Below are 23,110 nucleotides of genomic sequence, written 5' to 3'. Positions count from 1 at the left end.
GAGAACGATATAAAAGGGAGGCAAGAGGACAGAGATGAAGATACAAGCAGGGACACTAAGGGGAAAATAAGCCTTTGTCATCTTAGATGTCCCAACAACAAACGGTGCTCCAACGTCCAGCTCATTATAAAAAAAGGAGTAAGAAACTGTCCTCTCAAACCTCAAAACCTAGAAAACTGTAGGATACTCGTCCAGATTATAAAAATAGTAAAGGGAAAACAACTAAGACGGAAAGGTGTAAAGAAAGACATCAACAACCCGGCAGATCAAGGAGGAAGCCAAGCCTCCTGGTGCTGTAGGAACCGTGTGGAATGAAATGCAGGTGTGAACACACAACTGACAAGAGGACCCTTGCGCATCTAGCCTCCACAGCTCTGGACCCAAAGGTGAGAGCGGACGTGCTTACCCACAGCTACACTTTTCTAAAATCGGAATTGGCTTAAACAGCAATCCTTGTTCCTAATATTAGCCTTCCAGAGTTGGTATGAATTACTATTACTTACTTTTAATGGTTGTGAAAAGCCACACAGCTACTGCTTTGGGTAAAGTTGACTTATAAACATTGTTGCATTCACTTGTGTTTCTCCTCAGACAAAATAAGAGAAGTTTACATTGTTATCCGCCAGAACAGTGAAGGGGCTTAAGATCCAACAGGTAGACATCGTGGAAAAACAAAACAAAACAAAAAAACCAAACCCAGTATTTCCAGTCACCTCAAACCTAACAAGTAAGACTTCCTTATGTCACTCACACACACACACACACACACACACACACACACATCCACGGGTGCCTGGGTGGCTCAGTCAGTTACGCGTCTGCCTTCAACTCAGGTCAGGATCCCAGGGTCCTGGGATAGAGTCCCATGTTGGGCTCCCTGCTCAGCGGGGAATCTGCTTCTCCCTCTGCCCCATCACCCAGCTCATGCTCACTCTCTGTCTCTCTCACAAAAATAAATAAATAAAATCTAAACTATCCTTGTAAAAAAAAAAAAATTCCAGCAAAAAGGAATGACAAAGGGAACAACACCCCAAAGACTACAAAGACCACACACAATCTCCAAAAAAGTAAATCTGAGTCTGTCCAGAGTTCTACTGGACACACAAGAGCCTTCAAAATGTTCAAAAAGCAACTCTGCACAGTCTTCTCCCCACTGCCCCAGGCTTTGGTGCCCACAGGGAGACAGGAAGGCAGCGTGTATCAAGAGCAGGCTCTGGTTTCAAAGGTAATGAAGTATTCGGACTGAATTTAGAGACCTGGCTGGCAGGAAGTAGAACATCAGCATGTTCAGGATTCAGTTTGCCCCATTCTAGGGTTACCAGGTTCCTTTACTAAAAGCACAAAGGATGCTGCTGAGAGCTTGGCTGTGCCACACTGCTGACCGAGATAAGGCAGGATGGGGCTGAAGAGACTCATCCTCTCCCCAAAAAAGGAGTTTTTTGAACAAGTTGGAAGTCACACAGGAGGAGACAACCCTTCGTCACAGACAGAAGATATACTGGGACTGGCAGAAGGGCTGCAGTTTAAATATTCAGATCTCTGATGTGGAATGAATGGGCTCTGGCAAAATCTAAAAGGCTAATAATAATGGGAAGAAGGGGTTAGCGGTAACAGAACATAATGAGGAAGCAGCGCCCAGAGACAGTATAATGTGTCTGCCCCCCTCCTTCCCTGCACCAGAATTTTCAGGAGTGGACACTGGAAATGGAAGACGTATTTTTCCCTCTGCCCAGTTTTTGCTATGCCCCCGAGAGCTAGACCCTAGACCTCATCTTCTATAAACACAGGCAACTTACGTAACCCTCAGGCAGTATTTCTACAGGTAAAATAAATGAGTTTGAAGGCCTTTGGGTCAGAGTGTGTTTTGAAAGCGATTTCTCATTAATAGCCTTACAAAGTACATTGGCATGTCAACCAACATTCAGAACCACCGTCATTCTCAGACACACCACCAAGACCCTATAAAGAAAGCCAATCTACAAAATCCTTTAGGGAAGGCAAAGGGAGAACCTGGTGAGGGAGAAGACACCTCTGAGGAACATTAAAGCTCGTGCAACTGGATCAGAAACGGGCTGTTTAAGGATTTGTTGGCAACCTTTAAATAGTGTTTCATAATAACAGCAAATGGCACCATGAGCACTTTTGGCCCAAAAGACAATGTTTTTAAACAGGCCACCTTCTGAGAAGTTGAGACTAGAAGCATCTATGAGCACAACTTGGAATACAGCAAGCAGAACAGAAACAGAGGTGTTAAGATACTGGCTTGAGCAGTAAGTACAAACAGGAGGAAAATTTGTTATTTGTTTTTTGCTTTGTTTTGTGTGGTTTACGCAGATACCGAATTTTAGAGCAGGAAGAGGGTACCTCAGGGAAAGCTACCCTCCACACCTGGGTTTTGACAAATGAAGAAACTATCATCATTTCCTTGAGAAAGGTGTCCTAACACATCGAGATCTCACCTCTACCTAGTGTGACTCCAGCCCCTAAGAAGGCTCCACAGAGAAAGCTTTCCTAAGAAAATGACCCACTCTTGCAATGCTGCCTGGGCTATTAGTACACAGGCTTCATTGTCAGGCAGGCCAATTCAATGTGTGCCAAGCACAAGGGCTCCAAGTACTGAAGAAGGACCTTGGAGATTATCTCATCGGACTATCTCACTTTACAGAAGGGAAAAATATGACCCAGAAAAACAAAGCAAGGAGGCCAGCGCTCCACATCACACTGGGAACGGGTTTCTCAGCAGGGCCACAACTGACATCTTTTGGACCAGATACTTCTTGGGTGGGGAGAGGGCTGTCCTGTGCATTGCAGGATATTTAGCAGCACCCCTGGCCAACAGTGGTCCCCCTACCCAATTGTGACAATCAAAACATGGCCAAACATCCTCTGAGGGTAGAGGGGCAAGACAAAATTGCCCCCCATTGAGAACCACTGGGTTAGAAACCGGGACGACCAGCAACCCAATCCCTCTCACTCCCAACATGGTGCTCTTTCACGAAGTGAGCCCTCATTTTTAAATAAATACGTTGAGACCAGAGAGAACTGATTAAAGCATTAAGTCATCATGAATACGGATTACATGCCAAATGATATTATTACCCAACAATTAAGAATGAGCCTTAAAAAATGAGTCTTAAAGATATGAACTACCTGCTGGATAGATTTATCCATCTAACTGTATGTGCCTGACATGAATATAAACACATTATGTTCATGTACATGTATGAGGCTGAGACTATGAAATCTATGAAATAAGGAGTCTCTCAGTTTTGGCTGGAGAAAAGACAGTAATGTCACGTTAAAAGATACTTCAGGGAGAAATACCTCTAGAAATGGTCACATTTCTTACCACCCTTAGACAAATTCACTACACGTTGTACCTAAATATAGATCTTTTTTTTTTTTTAATTAACAAGAAGCGACCCTCATCATCAACTTATTTAATCATCTTATTATAAAGATAAACTCAGTTCAAAGAGCTGCAGTTTCCTAAAACAGTGTTTCAAAACAGTGCCAGATTCCTTCTTAAACACAGATGAGAAAAAGGCGCGCCTGGGTGGCTCAGTGGGTTAAGCGACTGCCTTCAGCTCAGGTCATGATCCTGGAGTCCCGGGATCGAGTTCCGCATCGGGCTACCTGCTCAGCAGGAGAGTCTGCTTCTCCCTCTCCCTATGACCCTCCCCCTGCTTGTGCTCTTTCTCTCTCTCTCTCTGTCAAATAAATAAATCTTGAAAAGAAAAAAGAAAAAGAAACAGGATGCACAGCTTCTACCACCAACAGCAACCTCTGGTTTCGGAGCTCCAGGTAACTACAGTATCAAATATTACCTGTTTCTCTTTTTCCGGTGTTCTCTATTAGAATTTTCTGATTCACTCCCACTGCTCGTGTTACAGCGTGAGCGTGACCTGAAGACAAAATGAGAAGAACAAAAGAAAAAAAAAACCCACATTTATGACAAATAAAAAATTTCAGAAAGGTTCATGTTGGTTCTTCAGAATGAATTTTGCAATAAAACGACTAATCCAAACATCAGTAGCTATTATTATCCCTCCCTCAGTCAGTGCTCCCCAGTTCAGTCAGACATCTGAATGAGTCTACAGACACGTGAAAGCAGATTAGGGCAAATGTCACCCTGCTCCCCAAAAGAGCATGAAATCAAGCATTTCCAATGGAACTCTGCCATGGCAAAGCCCTAAGCCCCTGAAGTGGACTCAATATGAACACAAAGTACTGTCACACCCCTGGCCCATATCAACGGAGGTAGAGCTTACTTCCCCTCCCCTGGAATTAGCACTGGTCCTGTGACTGACTTAATCAACAGAATGATGTGGAAGGGCTACTCTCTGCCAGTTCCTGGACTATCTGTCTCTTCACAGAGTGGGTAGCTCCTGCTTCCTCCTGGCGCCATCTCAAGAAGCCAAGGCCAGCCAGGTAGAAAGGCCATGGAGAGAGAGAAGCCTCAGGCCTCCCACCATTCTGCCAAGACATCAAACAGGAGAGAGAAAGGCCTCTTGAATATTCCAGCCCCCGCTGCCCTCTGACTGCAGCTTCATATGAGACTAGCAAAACCAGCCTGTTCAATCAACAGAATCATACAACATATATATGGTTGTTGTGGCTTTAAGCCACTAAGTTTTGGGGTGATTTTAAGGTAGCAATAGATAACCAAGACAGCTCCTCTGCGATACAAAAAAGCAGAAAAAAAGAGAAATTGCTAAGGATGCTACAGAATGGAAGACTGAGAACCAACTGAAGCCAAAGCTGGTATCTCCAAGTTAATTTTTCTATAATGACCTCAAAGGAGTCACTAACAACAACCCCCGCTCTGGCTTCCACTCTGAGTAATGCTAATCCTTCCTCCCTCTCCCTGTCCCTCCTGCCATTTTTGTTTTTACCTCCTCCTTTGCTTTAGATCTGAGTCTTCACCACTGTTATGGGCTTTCCTATAGAAAACAAATAAATGAAGATATTAAAAAAAATAGAAAATTATCCATTGGCTAAGGAAGGCATAGCAAAATGAGTTTCACTTCAGTTCACACATATCTGTTTTGTATTCGTTCATTTTTAAATCACACAACATGCTCAATTCCAGAAGTAGAACATATCACCAACCAGCCTCCAAAAGCCAGCAACCTCAAGGAGGCTGCAAACAGTCTACAACAACAACGCACAGCATGTCTGTGAGGTACGATTCACCCAATGATGGGACTGTCTGTAGTTCCTACATCTATAATCTGACGAGTCCAGTTCTGCCATAATCTGACTGGCATCAGCTCTCACTCGCATGCCCTTTCCAACACCCTGGCCTCCAAGGCCCCTGACCATTTCTCTAATAACCTCTTCACAATAACTCAGCAGCCCACATCATGGCCACACTTCGGACTTTCTCATCTGTAACCACCTCCAAACACTTTGGTCTCTGGCCACAATCTCCTCCCCTTCCTATTTACACTCCTGAACAGCTCAGATGGGGCACCCTGGTTAAACATGCAGATCTGGAGCCAGACAACCTGAAGGTGGGTCCCATCTCCTCCACCGATGAGGTGTGTCATTCCAACAAACTACTTCTCTACTAAGGACCTCAGTTTTCATGGAACCTCCCACGAAGGGCTGTTATGATAAAATGAACACATTTAAAATGCACAGAGTAGGACCTGGCTTACTGAAGCAACCAATAAATGTTAGCTCTAATTATTATTGCTTATTTTCATGACTTCCCTTCTACTTTCTTTGACCTCAATAGAACTATTTGTTCATTGACCTTGCTACTTCCCATCCACTCCTCTTGGCCTTTCTTCATTTCCTCCCTGACTCACTGAGTTTTCCATCATTTTGATAACATGTATGCCAATACTCAAAACTTCCTCCAATTCTCTGTTTGTGGTTCAGCATTTCTGGCAAGATCCCACACATGGGTAAATCAAAATATCCAGGTTTTCTGAGCCAGCCTTCAACAGCTGGCTGACCGGTGCTGGAGGGAGTTACAACAGAAGGACACATTAGTTATACTACAAATTCATGTTCACAAACTTCATGTGAATCCACAACATCCTCCCACCTTTCTCTGATCTAAGTACTCTCTCTCTGCAAAGCAGTTTCAAACTCTACCTCACAACCCTCTGATAAACCGGTCCCTCTGCATCAGCAGCCGACTTTGTTTTCTCCTTCCAAAGAAAAAGTAGCCATCAGATGGCAACTCTTTCATATTCCTGTTACCAAAAATAGCACTTGCCTACATCTCCTTCTGTGTTATTTACAGATCTTACAGATCTGTCCTTACAACTAAGGTCAGTCCCTCCACCTGTGTTGTCTGGGTCCCATCACCTCTTATCTTCTCAATGACTTTCAGTAACTACCCTCCTACCTCTCAGATATATTCAACTTGTCCATATTCTCTCATCAGCTTTTCACGTTATCAAGTTTCTACTACTTAAACACACACATGTACGGGGCGCCTGGGTGGCTCAGTCGGTTAAACGTCTGCTTTCGCCTCAGGTCATGATCTCGGGGTCCTGGCATCGAGCCCTGCGTGGGCTGCAGGGAGCCTGCTTCTCCCTCTCCCTTTGCCCCTCCCCACCGCTTGTGTTCTCTCACTCTCAAATAAATTGATAAAATCTTAAAAAAAAAAAAAATACACACACGTCTGCTTGACTCCATATCCCCCTTCATTTTTCTCCCAGTCTCTCCTCTCTCTTTCAAAGCACCAAACTTCTTGAGAGAGGTGCCTAAGCCTCTTGTCTCTGGTCTTTACCCTTCATCATACATGCCTTCACACCGGTTGGGCAGACATGGCTCTTTCATGCCACCATCACGACATACCTTCCCCCCCACTTCACAAACATACTTATATCAAACAGCATAACGTTGATAGGTCTCTGTCCTTACACCAAATTTTTCGATAATTTTTACTTGGTATAAATATAATTATATATTGTTTACAGATGATCTCTACAGCGTTTAAGGAATACAATTCCATTCTTGTATAGGTTTTACAATTTTCTTAAAGATAACAATTGCCTAGTTTTCTATGTACCTATAGGTTGCTTAGTTTTCCTTGTTTTATCACTAATTCTTCATCAAAACTCTGAGAGTTGCAAAAATCCTCCTGAAATGGGTGAGTACTTAGGTAATCTACAAGTTCCACTAACATCTTCCCTGGAGTCCTGTGCCCTCCTGCTCACATCTAGATGATCTGTTCCCTAGTACTGCTGTGCAAATGTCACTTTGATTACTCCCTTCACCATGATCTAGGGAATTCCTTCTGCTTCTTTGTAAGATGAATCCCGTATTTCCAGTTCTCATGACTACTTGCCTTGGTTTTGGAGGAACATATCTTCCAGTTGTTAACAGAGAAAGTCTGCATGGCAGGTACATTTTCTTTTGAGAGCTGGAATTTCTCAAAATATCTTTGACACACGTAATTATAGTTTTCTGGGCTTAGAATCCTAAATTGCAAAGAATCTCCCCTCAGCGTTTTGAAGGCAATGCTTATCTTCTTTCTCTGACATTGCTGTTAAGGAGCCCAATGCCACCATTCTGATTTGTCAACATTTGTGCATGAACTTTTTCTCTCTCATATTCCTCCCTTCCTGGAAGTTTTAAAAATTCTCTCTTAACCTATAATGTTTTGAAATTTAATGATATTGGATCTTGGTCTGGATCTAATTTTCCAGTCTATTATACCAAATGCTCCATAGCTTTTCTCTATAACGTTTGATCATTCAGTTTGGGATATTTTCTTGTACTACTTCTTTAATAGTTTCCTCATCTGCATTTTTTTTCCCTTGGAAATTTCACTACTCAGATGTTTGATATACAGGTTTGATTTGTTTATCCTTATGTTCCATATATCTGTTTTATTTTTGTTCTACTTTGGGGATGATTTCCTTAACTTTATCTTCCAAACCTTCTACTAATTATTTTAAATTAGGAATCTAAGAATTCCTACTTGTTCTTCTCTTTTGATATCAATTTTTTTTCTCAAGATAATTATACTTTGGGAGTGCCCGGGTGGCTCAGTCAGTTAAGTATCTGCCTCCGGCTCAGGTCATAATCCCAGGGTCCTGGGATTGAGCCCTGCATGGGGTTCCCTGCTCAGCGGGAGTCTGCTTCTCCCTCTCCCTCTGCCCCTCCCCCCAGCTCATGCTCTCTCTCTCTCTCTCTCTCTCTCTCTCAAATAAATAAAATCTTTTTTAGGGGCGTCTGGGTTGCTCAGTCATTAAGCATCTGCCTTCAGCTCAGGTCATGATCCCAGGGTCCTGGGATGGAGCCCCGCATCAGGCTCCCTGCTCTGCGGGAAGCCTGCTTCTCCCTCTCCCACTCCCCCTGCTTGTGTTCCCTCTCTCGCTGTGTCTCTCTCTGTCAAATAAATAAATAAAATCTTTTAAAAAAATTAAAAAAAAAACCTTTTTTAAAAAAACCTTTTTTAAAAAAATGGTAATTATACCTTTAAGACATTTTTCTTATATTGTCTCTATTTCCTGTGAGTACACACATGCACACACACACACACTGCTCATTGTCTGTTTCAGTCTCTGTCTTTCCAAACAGAAGCTATCGTCAAATGCCAAGTGATTATGGCTCTCTCTTCATATTTAAGAATTAGGCACTAAAAGGACTGAAACCCTCTGGATGGTGCAGAGAATGTTAACTGATGGCTTCACTGTGGAGCAAAGTGATGTGGGCAGTCTCAACTATTTCACTGGTGGATTCTTTGAAAGTTGGTATCTGTATGTCTTTTGTCTTATATCTGTCTTTCTTACAGTGAGATTCTCTGATCTCATGCTTGGGAGATACATATCTGGCTTCTAGCGTTCTGGGAATGAAGAAGAAAGGGAGCTCTTTCATAAGCAGATTTTCACTCTAGATTTTTCCTCCGTCTCTTTTCTCTCAAAGTAATTTCCTCTGAACGTAATCCTCTTCAACCAAGCCAAATAAATGCTGGAGTTTCTCCCAGCTCTGTCATTGGCTTGGTCTTCACATTCTATCTCTACCGTCTACCTAGAGAGTCTCATCTCTGTTTCTTATTTCAATTTACATCTTTAAGAAATTTAAATTTTAGCCAATAGCCAATCTATCTCCAGACTTATATCCAACAATCCATGTGAATCCTGCACTTGGACTTCTCAAAGATTCCACAAATGCAATATATCAAAAACCACTCACAATTGTCCCTTTTAAGCTTGTAATGTCCTAGTGATTATTATTTCAGTGCATTACACTTCAAGCCTGGCTTTCATTCTTGACATCAGTTACTCCTTCACCTGTCATATCAAACCTCCCAGCCCTATTGATTTTACCTCCCAACAGGTCTCAAAAATATCCACTTCCTTAAATCTCCACATCACCACCTCGGCCCAAGCTCCCATTAGCCTTTGCCAGGATTCGCATGGTAGCCTGCTGGCTGGCTCTCTCTTTCCCCTACTGCTCTCTTCAACCTTTTCTCCACAGGACAGTAAGGCTCATCTTTACACAGTACAAACGTGATCTTGTAATCTGCGCCCTTCTAAAAACTACTGGGCCTAACAACCCAAATCCTCAGGTGTCCTATGAGGTGTTTCTCTCTGGACTCATTTATTCCCCACTCCCTTCCACCCTAAGGCCTCTGCACTTGCTAGCTCCTTCACCTCTCTTTGCCTGTTCTTGTCTCAAATTCCAGCTCAAGCATCCAGCCTCTGAGAACCTTTCCCTGGCCTCCTTGACTCAGCAATGCAGCACAACGTCCCATCATGGTGCTGGTAATGGTGGATGGTAAAAGTTATCAAGCAGTTATTCTTAGGACACGTGTACTTTTCTGTATGCATCTTAGGTTTCGATAAAGTTTTTTTTTTTTAATTCCCCTAAGCACCACATAACTCTCAAGAATATATAAAAGTCGTAAGTGCACATGCGTTTGTGTGATTCATGTATTTCTTCCCCAACAAACTGTAAACTCCCAAAGGGCAGGGACTTTCTCTAGTGCTGTTTAACACAGGGCCTGCATAAAGTAGGCACTCAATAGACATTTCTGAGTGTAAAGATGGGTAGGGGTGAAAATAAAGTGTACAATCAGAAAGTAGGCTGGCTGGCTTTTTCTAGAACAGGAATGTTTAAAACAAGCAGGCTTCAGGGTCTCCATGAACCATGAAAATTATATGAAAGTGTGTATGTTTATTTAATTATATACTTTTCCCCCCTAAGGAATGAGCCGACCTTTCATCAGATTCTCAGAGTTCTGTCACCCAAAAAGGTTAAGGACCAGTGTTCTAAACTCAGCCAGAATCTGAAAGATGTACCCATCTAATGACAAACAACTGGCAAAATATAAAATTTTGGTATCTTTTGCAAAACATGTTATTCTGGCATCCATCACAAAATAGAATTTCCTATTATTAAATTTAAGTCCTTGAGATTCTATCATGGTGTTGACAAATCTCAGTTTTAAATGTCAGAGTTACTCTAGCCTTGCAGGGATTTGTGCCTGGGGGCAAGGTAAATATCTGTGAAGATAAAGCAAGACTGACAAGGACAGGGACATTCAGAGGGCATTTACAGTGGAAAGGAACAAAGAATGAGCTTTAGCTCTTCTTTGCTGGCATGTAGCAATGGCTAGTCTCCTCAAAATACTCATGCCCAATAAAAGACCTTTCAAGTGGTACACATAACCAGACAGAAGGCTCTATGGCTACTCGGACAAAAAGATTCTCTTCCCTATAAATCAAAACAGTCTTTCCCCTGGACTGTGCCAAAGAAAGGATCCTGTATCCACTCACCACAATTACTCATCTGTATTTCACAGAAAGCCAACACAAAAAAATGTATCTCAATATAGAAGGCATGAAGTCTAGATTTCAGAATGTATATGCTCCAAACTATTTCAAGCAATTAGTTTGGGAAAAAACTAATGTAAATTTTGGTATATTTTAGCAAAACTTTTTGATAAATTCATTTCCAAGTATATTAAAATCAAAATGACCATCTGCTCGACATGTGCAATTATATTATTTAGGGAATGCTGTCAAAGTATACTAGTAATGAAGGACGAAAAACTATAAAAACCTATTTAACAATAATCATGCAGTGCCAAAGTCTTAAAAATATTTAGTGATTCCCACTACCGATGCCCCCTCAACACACATACACACACAAATGCACTTTAAAGTATTTCCCTGCGGTATTGCCTGGGTTTTAAGTGCTGTCCAAGTTGAACAAATCCTTAATAGGGAGGGCAGGAAATCTCCACTCCCATATTTAAATGATGATTTATTATCCCTGCCTTTTACAGATGAACAGATCTGGATCCAAATCACAAAGGACAGTTACCTGCAGCCCCCCAGCCTCCGTTTTCTCATCTAGGCCAAGTACCTTCCACTGGTACGCAGCCCCACCCCAACCCATCAATAATCTCCCGTTCTGTCAAGACTGGAAGCCTGAAAACTACATTTTCTCAGACTCCTTTGCCAGCTGGGTTCCACTCAGAGAGCGGTGCTCAGGTGAGATCTGAAGGCAGGAGAGAAGGGGAGGCAGTTCTGCTTCTGACACACCCATGGCATTCAGTCTTGCTCTCCTGAGAAGTAGGAGCCCCACAGCATCAGCTACAGCGGTGGTCCCTCTGGCAGTGGCAGCAAGAGTATTTGCTACAGTGATGGTGCCCACAGCCACGTCGGCAGCAAGCACGGATTCAGGAAGGCCAGCTCCAAGGCGGAAACAGCTTTCATCCTGCCAGCCCAGGGCCAGTACAGCACCCAGATCTCAGCACCACCTCCCCACCTTTAGTTCCTTCAATGCTTCAACTGCATGCAATTCCCTGCCTTAATCCCTCTTTGCTGGAAATGCCTAGTGATTGAGGGATATATATGCCATCTTCCACAGGGTTATTATGAGGATCAGATAATATATAGCAAGCAATTTTGCTCAGTCCTTGGAACATAATAAATGTCAGCTATTATCCCTTTGTTCTATCTAATCACTGGTGGTCATGATTTAGCTCCCCCTTTCCAGACCTACTAGGTGAAGGTACATTGTTGACCTCTGTCTCCTTAACCATCAAAGGATTTTGGTGAAGCTGGACCTGGTTTGAGAAAGATGGAGAACAAGACTCTGGGAAACGCAGAAGCCAAAGGAAATGAACCAGGGATGGACCAGCAAGTAAGTAACAATAAGGGCAGAGAAGAAAGAAGGGCTTCTGTTTCCCTGATCCACAGTGATCTTGATGGTTATGAGAACATGACATGAACTTCTCATACTTATAAAGGTCACAAAATACCATTATGTAGGTACTCAAAGTAAAACACAGTCTCTGTGAAGTAGGAATGAAATGAATTTCACTGGTCATTTCTAGGTCTTCTTCTCTTGGACCTGTCACATTGCCCAGACTGCTTTTCAGAGAGTCCAAAACTTCTAGATATGGACTTCAAAAAAATTAAGTACATGCAAATATAATCACAAAAACAACCTGACCTGCTGGGTAAAATGTAACAGGATCCATTTTCCCTGTGTTTTGAAAGGGGTTTTACTCAAGTGTATACAACAACATCAGTCTGGAGAACAGGGTACTAAGCCTCAGCTAAGATTTACCTATAAGCGTAATTTTGTCTTCTCAGGTCAGAGCATTTAATATCTTTGATACATAAAAATATAACACTAATATATTATTAAGTTATATCACTAACATAATATATATCATATGTTACATATTATACATACTATATAATATATATTGTTAAAATAGATACATAGCGTGTATTTTTTAACTTATCAGTCTTAGTTACTGTACAGAAAGCAAGTTTCCTACCAGTACTTTATGAAATTATTCTCTGAAACTTGGGCTGTTTAAAGAGAAATGCTTCAGGATCCCTAGCTCATTTTATCTCAAAAAAAAAAAAAAAACACCACACATAATCTTTCTGTTATTCTTGGGAGGACAGTCATGACATTATGAGAATAACTTGTGACAAAAATGTGACCGGGACCCAGAGCTTCTGTTGAAAATTAAAAACCAAGGGCCTATGTTGAGCTCACCTCCTCCTCGTTGGCTGTACGGAGTCATCGCTCCCACAGGAGGGGTTTCGGTGGCGCGTGTAAGGGAACTTCGGGGATTTCACGCGGTCATTGGGAGAGTTGTAGAGTCCACTGGAGTAGAAGAGGAAGGGTCAATGAGATCAACAATGCCCACAGAGGCCCTGGAGGAGCAGACACCCCAGCCCCCACCTACAGAAGTGTTCCCCCTCTCAGGGATATACTGGATCATGCACACACAGTTCTCTTTGCTGACACGATTTATTGAAAGAAAAGGGAGGTAAGATCTGGCAAGTCAAATCGTTAAGAGTCATTATCTTTCAGGAATGGATCTCTCACTGGCCTTCAATGGTGAGAAATGAACACACAAATGATGATAATAATAACAATTTGCATTTACGGCAAACTGACCGTATGCCAGGCACTGACTGAACTAAAAGCTTTATATTCCTTATCCTAGCTAATCGTCCGATCAACCACAAGCAATGAGGTACAATTATTAGGCCATGTAACAGAAAACAAAGTGGAAATACGGAATGGAATCACCACGACTATAAAGCCAGTGAGGTATAATGCAGGTCTGCTGCTGGTTTGGTATTCATGGACAGAGAGAAACTGAATATGTGGATATTTTTGTGAATAAAATTCTTCTAAGAATCATTAGTCCTCAAATACACTTCTCAAGTATAGTTTTTTAAGGACTATCATTAATAATTAATTTAGAGTTCAAAAACACACTCTCTTACTCTAAGCCATCATAACGACATTCCAGGTAGTGTCTTAATGCATAGTTTCCCATCCTGTTCCAGGAGAAAGTTTCCCATTAGGATACATCCTGCTGATTTCTACTTCAAAAGTTCTCCGTCATGCTGATTTAGGAATCTGACTGCCTTGTCCATAGCTAGTAACACCCAGTCACAAAGCAGTTGGATTCCATTATTTAATGAGCTGCAATCACTAATCCCATTTCTACTGTTCTCCTTTAGAAAAACAATGATTCTCTTTACCTCTGGGGGCCGTTTTCTTCCCATGGTGCGTGAGATTTGCTTCTTTGCGTATCAGGGCTATTTTCATTCTTTACTTTCTTAAAGCTTTAATTTAAAAAAGAAACAAACATGGAAAATAAATTAAAGGGAGAATAAAAGGAAGTTAACTCACATATTGACTTCTTCAGTGAAACTGTTCAACAAATGTTTTAAAATGTGTTTTTATTTATACCCGTGACTCATTCCAAAAAGAATATGAAGTGGCTGCCTAAAACAATTCACATCTTCAGCAAGTACTTTTGGGCCCCCCTCCACCTTTTTTTCTAGTATTACTGGTTTAAGTCAACAAAAGCCAGGTCATCCACTGTTAGGAAACTTTGAAGAGAGTCCACCTGCAGGACAGGAAGCAAGGGCAAGGGTTGAGGCAAGAAAAGAAGAATGCTGACAAGGAAGGAAAGCTGGGGTATGAAGGCTCATGAGGCTGGCTCCCTCTTTTCAGCTCCGGATCTAAATCTGTGCAGGTAGGTCAGCTGTGGACAAGTTCAGGCTACCCAAACCGATCTTTCCCAGCCCCCAGCTTCCGCCATATCTTGGCTTCATCCTTCCAAATCAGAATGACTTCCAAATGCTATTTCCTGACCTAGTATCATCTTTCTGCCCTAAGAATGTAAATATAACTGAGTTGTTATTCAATCTCAACAAATTGTTTTAGACACACAGGGGAAACACAGAGGAAAGGACTCATCAGAAGCCTTGGGCCACCACTGAGGGAGGGGAAGTGTATCATCTCTCACATCCCCAGAGTCTCAGCCTCAGGAAAAGATAGAGCTACTTAACTTCTAATCCACATTTAACCCTGGCTTTTTGAGGTATCCTCTGTATAAATGTCCTTGAACATGGTTATAGCAGGTCATAGCAGGATTCTTTATAACAGCCAACAAAGAAGAGAGGAAAAAAATGACAAGGTTATTTCAAAAAAGGAAATAAACTTGTATCCTACTACACCCATACAGAAATTAATATAAATCTAAAAAGTTATATATTTGACATAGGCACTTAATTCATTGTATTAGCATATAGTAAGTAGGTTTTATTTTTTGACCAATACAGTATTTTGATTAAACTTAAATAATCTTTGGAAGATCAAATGCCCAAAGTAAAATCTTACTTTTGACATGAGAAGAATAAATACAGTAGATACTTAATAAAACAGTAGAAAGTGTGTGTGTTTAATAAATCAGAGAAGAAAAAAGGGAAAAGCGAAGAGGGAGACTGAGAAATGCAGTAGGGAGATGAAAGGGGAAATGGGAGAGCAGGCGAAAGTTAGAGAATAATGAAATCCTGGGTGGCTGATTAATTGCATTCACTCCCTAAGCCATTTCTCGTCTGGAACTTGAGTGGGAAAATCTGGTGGCCCTTCAGGTATCAGTCCTATCAGCAAGAATGCAGTTGTAAAGGGGACTGAACTCCTTCTGTACATTCTAAAAAGGCTTGGGATCTGAATTTCATGGCAGATTACTGTTCTTATGTTGGACTTACCATAAGCGTACCCTGTACATACAGATTAAGCAGACACTCTATCCACAGCTGTGAGGCTGACGGAGGCAAGCACACTCAACTAAAGTGTATACAAAGGCAAAGAACCTGGCATCCCAAATAGAATCCATAAAGGGAGTGTCCCCAAACTAAACAAAAGAAAATGTAAGCAAAACCCGGGGGAAAACACCACAACTCTGAGAATCCTCGTATCTTAGAATTCTTTTGCTAGGAAATTATAAACTGTATTCCTCCACATAGCCACAACCCAGCTGAATGAAGACACCATTATTTACTAACAAAAGATGGAGCAGATGATCAAAGACGTCTGTCAAGGTCACGTATTTCTGACTGCTTGGACTTCTCCATGATGTGGGGAGCTATCGCTATAGACAAAGTGAGCTGATGAAAGCTGCTCATTGTATTTCTCAAATGCTGTTCCGTGAACATAATTGGAGATAGGAAAAACTGACGCCGAAACAGTGTCTTAGCAGAGAACAAGGCTGATCTTTCATGGAAACAATCCATGTAATATATTGAGAGAAAGCCTTTCCACTGGGGAATGCTGCTGGGAAAATTGATGCAGAGGACCATGACAACTCTTCATACATATGCAATCACTGACTTCGGAAGCCCTGCGCCTCTAAATGCTATAAGCCCTCTTCCCAGGGCCACAGTTCAGTGCACCGTGGTGATGAACACAGGACATTAAACATGAATATCATCTACTTTATGTCACAGGTCCCTCTGAGTAAGTCCATGATATCATGCCATTTTAACAATCATGTGGAATTTTCCCTTTACTGCCAGGAATGCGGACTGTGAGTTCACCATGCTGTGCCAGCAGGAGCATTTCCTTCAAATGAGAGAGGCAGGTCCTGTTGTTTATATTCCACTGACCTTCTTTTTTTAAAATATATTTATTTGACAGACAGTGAGAGACAGCGAGAGAGAGAGGGAACACAAGCAGGAAGAGTGGGAGAGGGAGAAGCAGGCTTCCCGCGGAGCAGGGAGCCCGATACGGGGCTCAATCCCAGGACCCTGGGATCATGACCTGAGCCGAAGGCAGACGCTTAACGACTAAGCAACCCAGGAGCCCCTCCACTGGCATTTTAAAGTATTCTTTGGCTCATAGACTATTTTGATCAAAAGTATTAACTATCAAAGTAAAAAGATTCTTCACCTTGCCAACAGGAAAAAGCATTTTTGTGATAGCATATTGACATGTGTTCTTTCAGTTAACCGACTGACCTTTTTATTGGTGAAGGTGCAATAATTTTAGTCGTTCCTTCATTTTCTCCATTTTCCACGTTTGCTGTTACCCGATTTATGCTGTTTGATCCTAAGCAACGAAGAGGGGGAAGGAAAGATGGAAGAAAAGAGATAGTGGTGAAAAAAAAAAACACAAAGAAGCCAAAAAGTTATTTTAAAATGCAATTTTAGGGACATCATGGCACATTTTATTGATAAATTATAATTCTAAATAAATAATGAATCGGCCAATAAATCTAAGGTACTATTCCCTGACATGTACTAAGCCCTCACCATAACAACGTCCAAGGGGGTCTAGGATATGACACCACTTGAAAATGGGCCCTTTTGAAACTTTAAGAGTTAACTAAGTCCCCAAATCATGGATATTCTTTAGACTGTTAAAACAGGATTCTAAAATATTTAGTACTATATATTGGTACGTTAAGACCTAATAATCAGTCCCTGATAACTATGGTGAAGAAATGACTGTTTTTTGGCATGCCATGATAGCCCCGATTCTAAATCAAACCAAAAATATTCCAACTCATAATGCAAACGGCAAAAAAGAGTAATACAGATGTTATTTCTATCACTCACATGTAAAAAAGAAAAAGTTCAATGTGTGGGGGTTTTTTTTTATACAAACATCTCGAAAAGCCTAAAACTGCTTAAAAGCTACTATTCCACATATTTGCATCCATGCTAGATGTACCAGCAGAGGGAGCCCTCAGCAGACACAATGTTGGAGATCATGCTCCAAATAAAGATAAGTAGCCAAGGCCCACCCAGGAAGTTTGGATCCCATTCTCAGGACACACGCTGATAAGCCTGCAGGGGTGACATGGGAGGACTGATGATTACCCTTCTCAAGTGGTTTGCGCCTCACTCTGAGAAGTACAAGGGAGACCAGCAAGGGGATGCCCAAAGTCCTTGTTCAATTAACTCTATGTGACATGCAGGTGTGTCTAGAGAGCAGCATCTTGCGGAACTATGTCCAGAGTTCAAGTCCTTCAATCCAAAGTGTGATCACCACTAAGCACTTACAGTTTTTGAATCATAGGGTGAGTCTGTAATACTATTAAGAGCTAATATTTATTGAGCACTTACTATGTGTCAGGTGCTATCCCAAGCACTTTATTTATTTATATAATTTTCAAAATAATCCTATATAATGTAGATACTAATATTATCCCCATTTTTAAAAATAAGAAAAACAGGCCTTTCCCAAGGTCCCACAGCCCATGAGTGAGGGGACCAGCTTTGACACCCAGAAGTCTAGCTCTAGAGACTTAAGCTCTAAACCATGATACATGGCCTTCCATGTGCCATCTGCACCCCACGCTCAAACAGTTCAAAAGTCAGTGTAAATAGGGATGCCGGGGTGGCTCAGTAGGCTAAGGTCATGATCCCAGGGTCCTGAGTTGCTGTGTCGTGCTCCCTGTTCAGCGGGGAGTCGGCTTCTCCCTCTGCCCCTCCCCCTGCTCATGCTCTCTCCCCCCCAAAAAATAAATAAATAAAATCTTTAAAAAAAAAAAAAAAAGTCAGTGTAAATTAAGGGTCCACTGGAAGAGATAGCCTCTTCAGAACACTTGGAGGCACGTTTGACAACTCATCAGGAAAAATAAACATTAATGAATACACTTTGGACAGAGAGAACAGTGGTTTCAATGAAGAGCTCCTAAAACTATCATAATAAGAAATGGATTTAATATCTGAATTTTGTTCCTATTCTGGAATCCTGAAATGCAAAGGTAAGCCTGAAGATCTATGTGGCATTAAAGGTACATTCATGTTGGAGCAACATTCAGAGTCCAAGCATTAGAAAAGCAGTTTGGAGTCTACAGAAAATGTCACCAGCTATGATGAATTGGACAAAACCAGTCCCTTGAACTACCCTGTGTGCCGTGGGACATCGGCAGTGGCTGGTCATCGTCTATTCTGCCATAACCATTAACAACAATCCCAAGGGCAGATTCCCAAAGTTGCAGGCACAGATTTGGGCTGGAGCTGCTTCTCAACTGTGGAACTCCATGTGAAATGGCCCTGGGGCAGTGGTGGGAGGGATTAATTCACTGGGGCTCTAGACAGGTGTGCCCAATGTTAATATTTTTATTGTTCCTAATAAATTTTTTTAAATGTGGTATTTTCAGTAGGTATTACTAATTCATAATGTAAATGAAGGGACCTATATTAAACTGGGGCTGTTTTCCCAGGCTAGGAGAGGAAGGAACACAGGAGAGCCCAACACCCAGTTCCAGTAACACCGACGGAAACAGCACTGAGTAAAGGTGAGCATCACGTGGACCAGAGCCCTTTGTGACTAGCCTAAGAGTAAGCCCAGGTTCGCTTCACTTTTCATCTCTTTAGACTGATTATTAGTCTTTTCTTACTCTAACAACAACTGATCACCTCAGAGAAAGTGAGGGTGTTTAACACTTTTGCCTCATTTCCTTCTCTCTGAATCTTCTGAAAAATTAATAAACAGGCAGACAAATCCAGGAATATTTTCAAATAGAAAAGTTTCAAACTATGTATGTATATATATTTTCTAAATAAACCAATGTCTGGTTATTCACAACATCCTATATATATATATATATATATATATAATTTATTTATTTATTTTGATGTAGTGTTCCATGATTCATTGTTTGCGTATAACACCCAGTGCTCCATGCAGAACATGCCCTCTTTCTCTCTAATACCCAGGCTAACCCCCCCCCCCCCCCCCACCTTTAGGACCCTCAGTTTGTTTCTCAGAGTCCATAGTCTCTCATGGTTCGTCTCCCCCTCCGATATCCCCCCCTTCATTTTTCCCTTCCTACTATCTTTGAGATGAAACAAGATGGATGTTTTTCCAAAAGAATTTCAGGAAAAAACCCCCCACACACGCTGTCTCTCAAACACTCAGAAACAACACGTTGTCTCTCAAACACTCAGAAACAGTTCAGCCAGGCTTCTTCAAAAATAAATTGTTTGACTGTCAAGACTATTTTATTAACAGTCATATAACTCTCATATACACAGCATAAATAAATAAGGTACTGGCAATAATACAATCTAATTCACGGTTCTTTTATATTCAAAACAGTGGACTACTAACTAAAAATCTATTTATATGTATTCCTCTTCTCTATAACTACGTGAGCTGGACAAGCCTGGGGTTTAAAAACGTTATGAGGAAAAGAGACTACAGGGGGGAAAAGCTACTTACAAGCATGAACTTCCTGGGAGCACTTCTAAAGAATACCCTTATATAACACTCATTTGCTAACTATAACTTAGGCTTTTCTATTCGTGGATGTAGGGTGCTGAAAAAGCCCTAATTAGGCAATATTTATTAGCTTTCTTTATGTTGCTAAAGGTGCACTTAAAAGTAGTAACTATACTTTTAAAACACCGTATTTTAACTAATTAGGTAAAATTAGTGAGATGTTATCACACTACCATTTGAGAAGAAAGGTAAGCAATTCTGTCAAGCTAGGTTGTGTTGGTTACTGAAATCTGCCAAAGTGAGAGAGATAGGATATGCATTATTGAGGTTTCCTTTTTATTTTTTTTAAAGGTTTTATTTATTTATTTGTGTGAGAGAGAGAGTATAAGTGGGGTGAAGGGCAGAGGGAGAGGGAGAAGCAGACTCCCCACTGAGCAGGGAATCCAACATGGGGCTCAATCTCAGGACCCTGGGGTCATGACCTGAGCCAAAGTCAGACACAACTGACTGAGCCACCCAGGCACCCCATTATTGAGGTTTCCTCACTCTCCATGATGCTGATGTACACTACTGTTTTCCTTTCCAAGCCTCTTTCCCCCCACACCATCCTAGCACCTTTCAGAACCGTCCCTTGTACATTAGCTCAGATACCTGCGCTATGGAGAAGAGGTGATCTGACAAACCCATCACACTAAAAGGCTTGCATTCTCATGTCTTACTGGCCAGAGAATAGTTCCATTGTAAAGAAGCAGAGGAGAAGCCAAATATTAACTAAAATAATTAACTGATCACAATGGAATTTCAGGCACTGCTCTAGAAGATATTTTCAGGTTGGAAAAATCTTTTCCCCTCATTCCTTTTTCACTGTAAATTATAATGGACCACCAGAAAAGAATATAACATATAGATATGAACAGTTTAACAATTATAAAATGAGCGGCTGTTTAACCACTATCTACTTCAAGAAATAAAATATTGAGAGCAATTTTCCTACACTACATAAATCACTCCATTTGGGGCAATTCTTTCTTTTAAAGCCAAACAGTTATTTTCCATCTAAAATATCTAGAAATATGAATTATGTATGTATTTCATAAAATATATACTAAAATTATTTTTTTAATTATTAGTAAAGGTTTAGGCCTCAAAATCTTAGTAAAATGAAGGACGCATTACTGTACTGCTCTATGACTGTTAGCACAGTGCTTTACACATGGTAGGTATCAATCAATGAAGGTCTACTGTAAGGGATGTGTTTGTTTCTATTTTTTCTACTAGGAGGGAAAATTCAAGATAATGATGTTATTTTGTAGAAGTGTCAAAAGTAAGTCCCCCCAAAAAAGTCTGTATGTAGAGCTATGGGAAATGCAAGAAAGAGGACGTGTAGCCATATCCTACAGGACTAGGCTACTTCTTAAGAGTTTTCAAAGCTACCTTCTGCCATAATTCACTATTCTTCTAAATGACAGCTGTAGATTATCTATAACAGAAATCAGTTATTGATATATGGTTATTAAGGCTTCTTGTAAATCTGTATTTTATTTTAGATAAAATATTAATGCTAGCAAGACCATTTAGAGTTAGGAGCATCCAATTCATTATACATAGTGTTCACATTAAAAAGACAACGGGCTTTATTTCAAGAAGCTAGTCCCATTTGGAAGAGTAAGCTGATCAGGGGACTGCTATAGTTTATTAAGGAGCCAAATCTAACTCCTGTGATCATTTTGGTCTCTGGACTGTTAGTCACTACAGCTTAATATGGGTGCACACAATTCTCTACAGTTTAGACAAGACTGCAATGCCAGCATCCAATGCTCTATGGTATCCTGCCTGTTCATTTTCAGCATCCTAAAGGCAAATGCTTCCAGCCCGTGTGCATCAGACCACTACCAGGCTTTTGTGTGGCTTGGTTCTGTTCACGTTTGAGTGCCCTCACCTTAAATGACCCTCGCCTTCAGTTCAGGAAGAGTGGCTGTCAGAAACAGAATCAACTTTCCCAGGATCTATTTAGCCACTTGATCTGGAGGCAATTCTTAAGTCAGCCCTGTGATGTCAAGACTTGGTGATGAATATACATGGATTTTCAGTTATAAAAACACTTTGCATTTATTTATTTATTTATTTATTTATTTTAAAGATTTTATTTATTTATTTGAGAGAGAGAGAGCTCATGAGAGGGGGGAGGGTCAGAGGGAGAAGCAGACTCCCTGTCGAGCAGGAAGCCCGATGTGGGACTCAATCCCGGGACTCCAGGATCATGACCTGAGCCGAAGGCAGTCGCTTAACCAACTGAGCCACCCAGGCGCCCAAAACACTTTGCATTTAAGTAGTATTAGGCGCCTCATAAGATTTGTAGCTCAATTTGACACCGTCAACCTAAATTAAATTTTTGATATTATTTAAATGTTGCCAATGCTTTTAATTTACAGAGTGGGCATGAGGATAAATGTATGGCATTAAATGAAAGAAGATATATTTGGCAAGTGTCAACGCCTTATTTGGTTATATGAGGGAAAGGACAAATAGCCAATAAGTAAAGCAGGATTATAATATATAAACGATTTCATTAAAAGAACTCTCAAATATGATAAATTTGTAAATTTTTAGGTTAAATTTTATCCCATTTATTCACTTTTTCTTATCTAAATTAAAAAAAAAACCTATATCTGATGCTTAAGACAAGTAATCAGGACAGATTATAACCATCCCCAACACAACAATTATGTATTAGGTTTCAGTAAAACTAACCTGATTTTATATTACCTAACCCAATGCAATTTATCAGAAAAAAAGTGTTATTCATGAATTAAGAACAAGCTAATAATTGGAAATACAGCTTAGTTCTAGTTGTCACACGGACAGTACAAAGTCACTTTGCCTTGGTTTCACCAACTTTATACTGGGTACTATGGAAAAATGGCAGAACATATAGCAAGTTAGGAAAATAAGACATTTTTCTAATACCACAAATTATGGCCCAACAGGAAAATTTGGCAGAACACTCAGTAAATTAGGTAAAACAAAACTGAATCTTAAAACACAAAATTTGGAAAATATAAGTTTTTCAGCATCCAATGACTAATTCTTTGAAGTTCAAATGCCTGACATCAGCCCATTCATC

At 40.9% G+C, this 23,110-nt stretch overlaps 1 protein-coding gene across 6 annotated transcripts in view; it reads right to left on the bottom strand.

The window, feature by feature from the left end:
* EPB41L4A (erythrocyte membrane protein band 4.1 like 4A) overlaps positions 1-23,110 on the bottom strand; it is a 248,672-nt gene that overhangs the window by 31,309 nt on the left and 194,253 nt on the right. For 5 of the 6 annotated variants that reach the window (XM_035015550.1, XM_035015580.1, XM_035015541.1 and 2 more), the window contains exons 14-18: positions 16,770-16,860; positions 14,004-14,087; positions 13,000-13,110; positions 4,896-4,943; positions 3,828-3,905 (exon numbers count right to left, since the gene is read on the bottom strand). In XM_035015550.1, the coding sequence (XP_034871441.1) occupies positions 3,828-3,905; positions 4,896-4,943; positions 13,000-13,110; positions 14,004-14,087; positions 16,770-16,860 (412 nt within the window). The remainder of the gene's footprint in view (positions 1-3,827; positions 3,906-4,895; positions 4,944-12,999; positions 13,111-14,003; positions 14,088-16,769; positions 16,861-23,110) is intronic. The other variant, XM_035015570.1, reaches the window with a different exon arrangement.

The sequence above is a fragment of the Mirounga leonina genome, unplaced genomic scaffold (assembly GCF_011800145.1).
Source record: "Mirounga leonina isolate KUSES-001 unplaced genomic scaffold, KU_Mleo_1.0 Mir_104, whole genome shotgun sequence".
In the NCBI taxonomy this organism is placed as follows: Eukaryota; Metazoa; Chordata; class Mammalia; order Carnivora; family Phocidae; genus Mirounga; species Mirounga leonina.
Note: the sequence above shows the minus strand (reverse complement) of the source record. Positions and strands in the feature narration are given on the sequence as shown.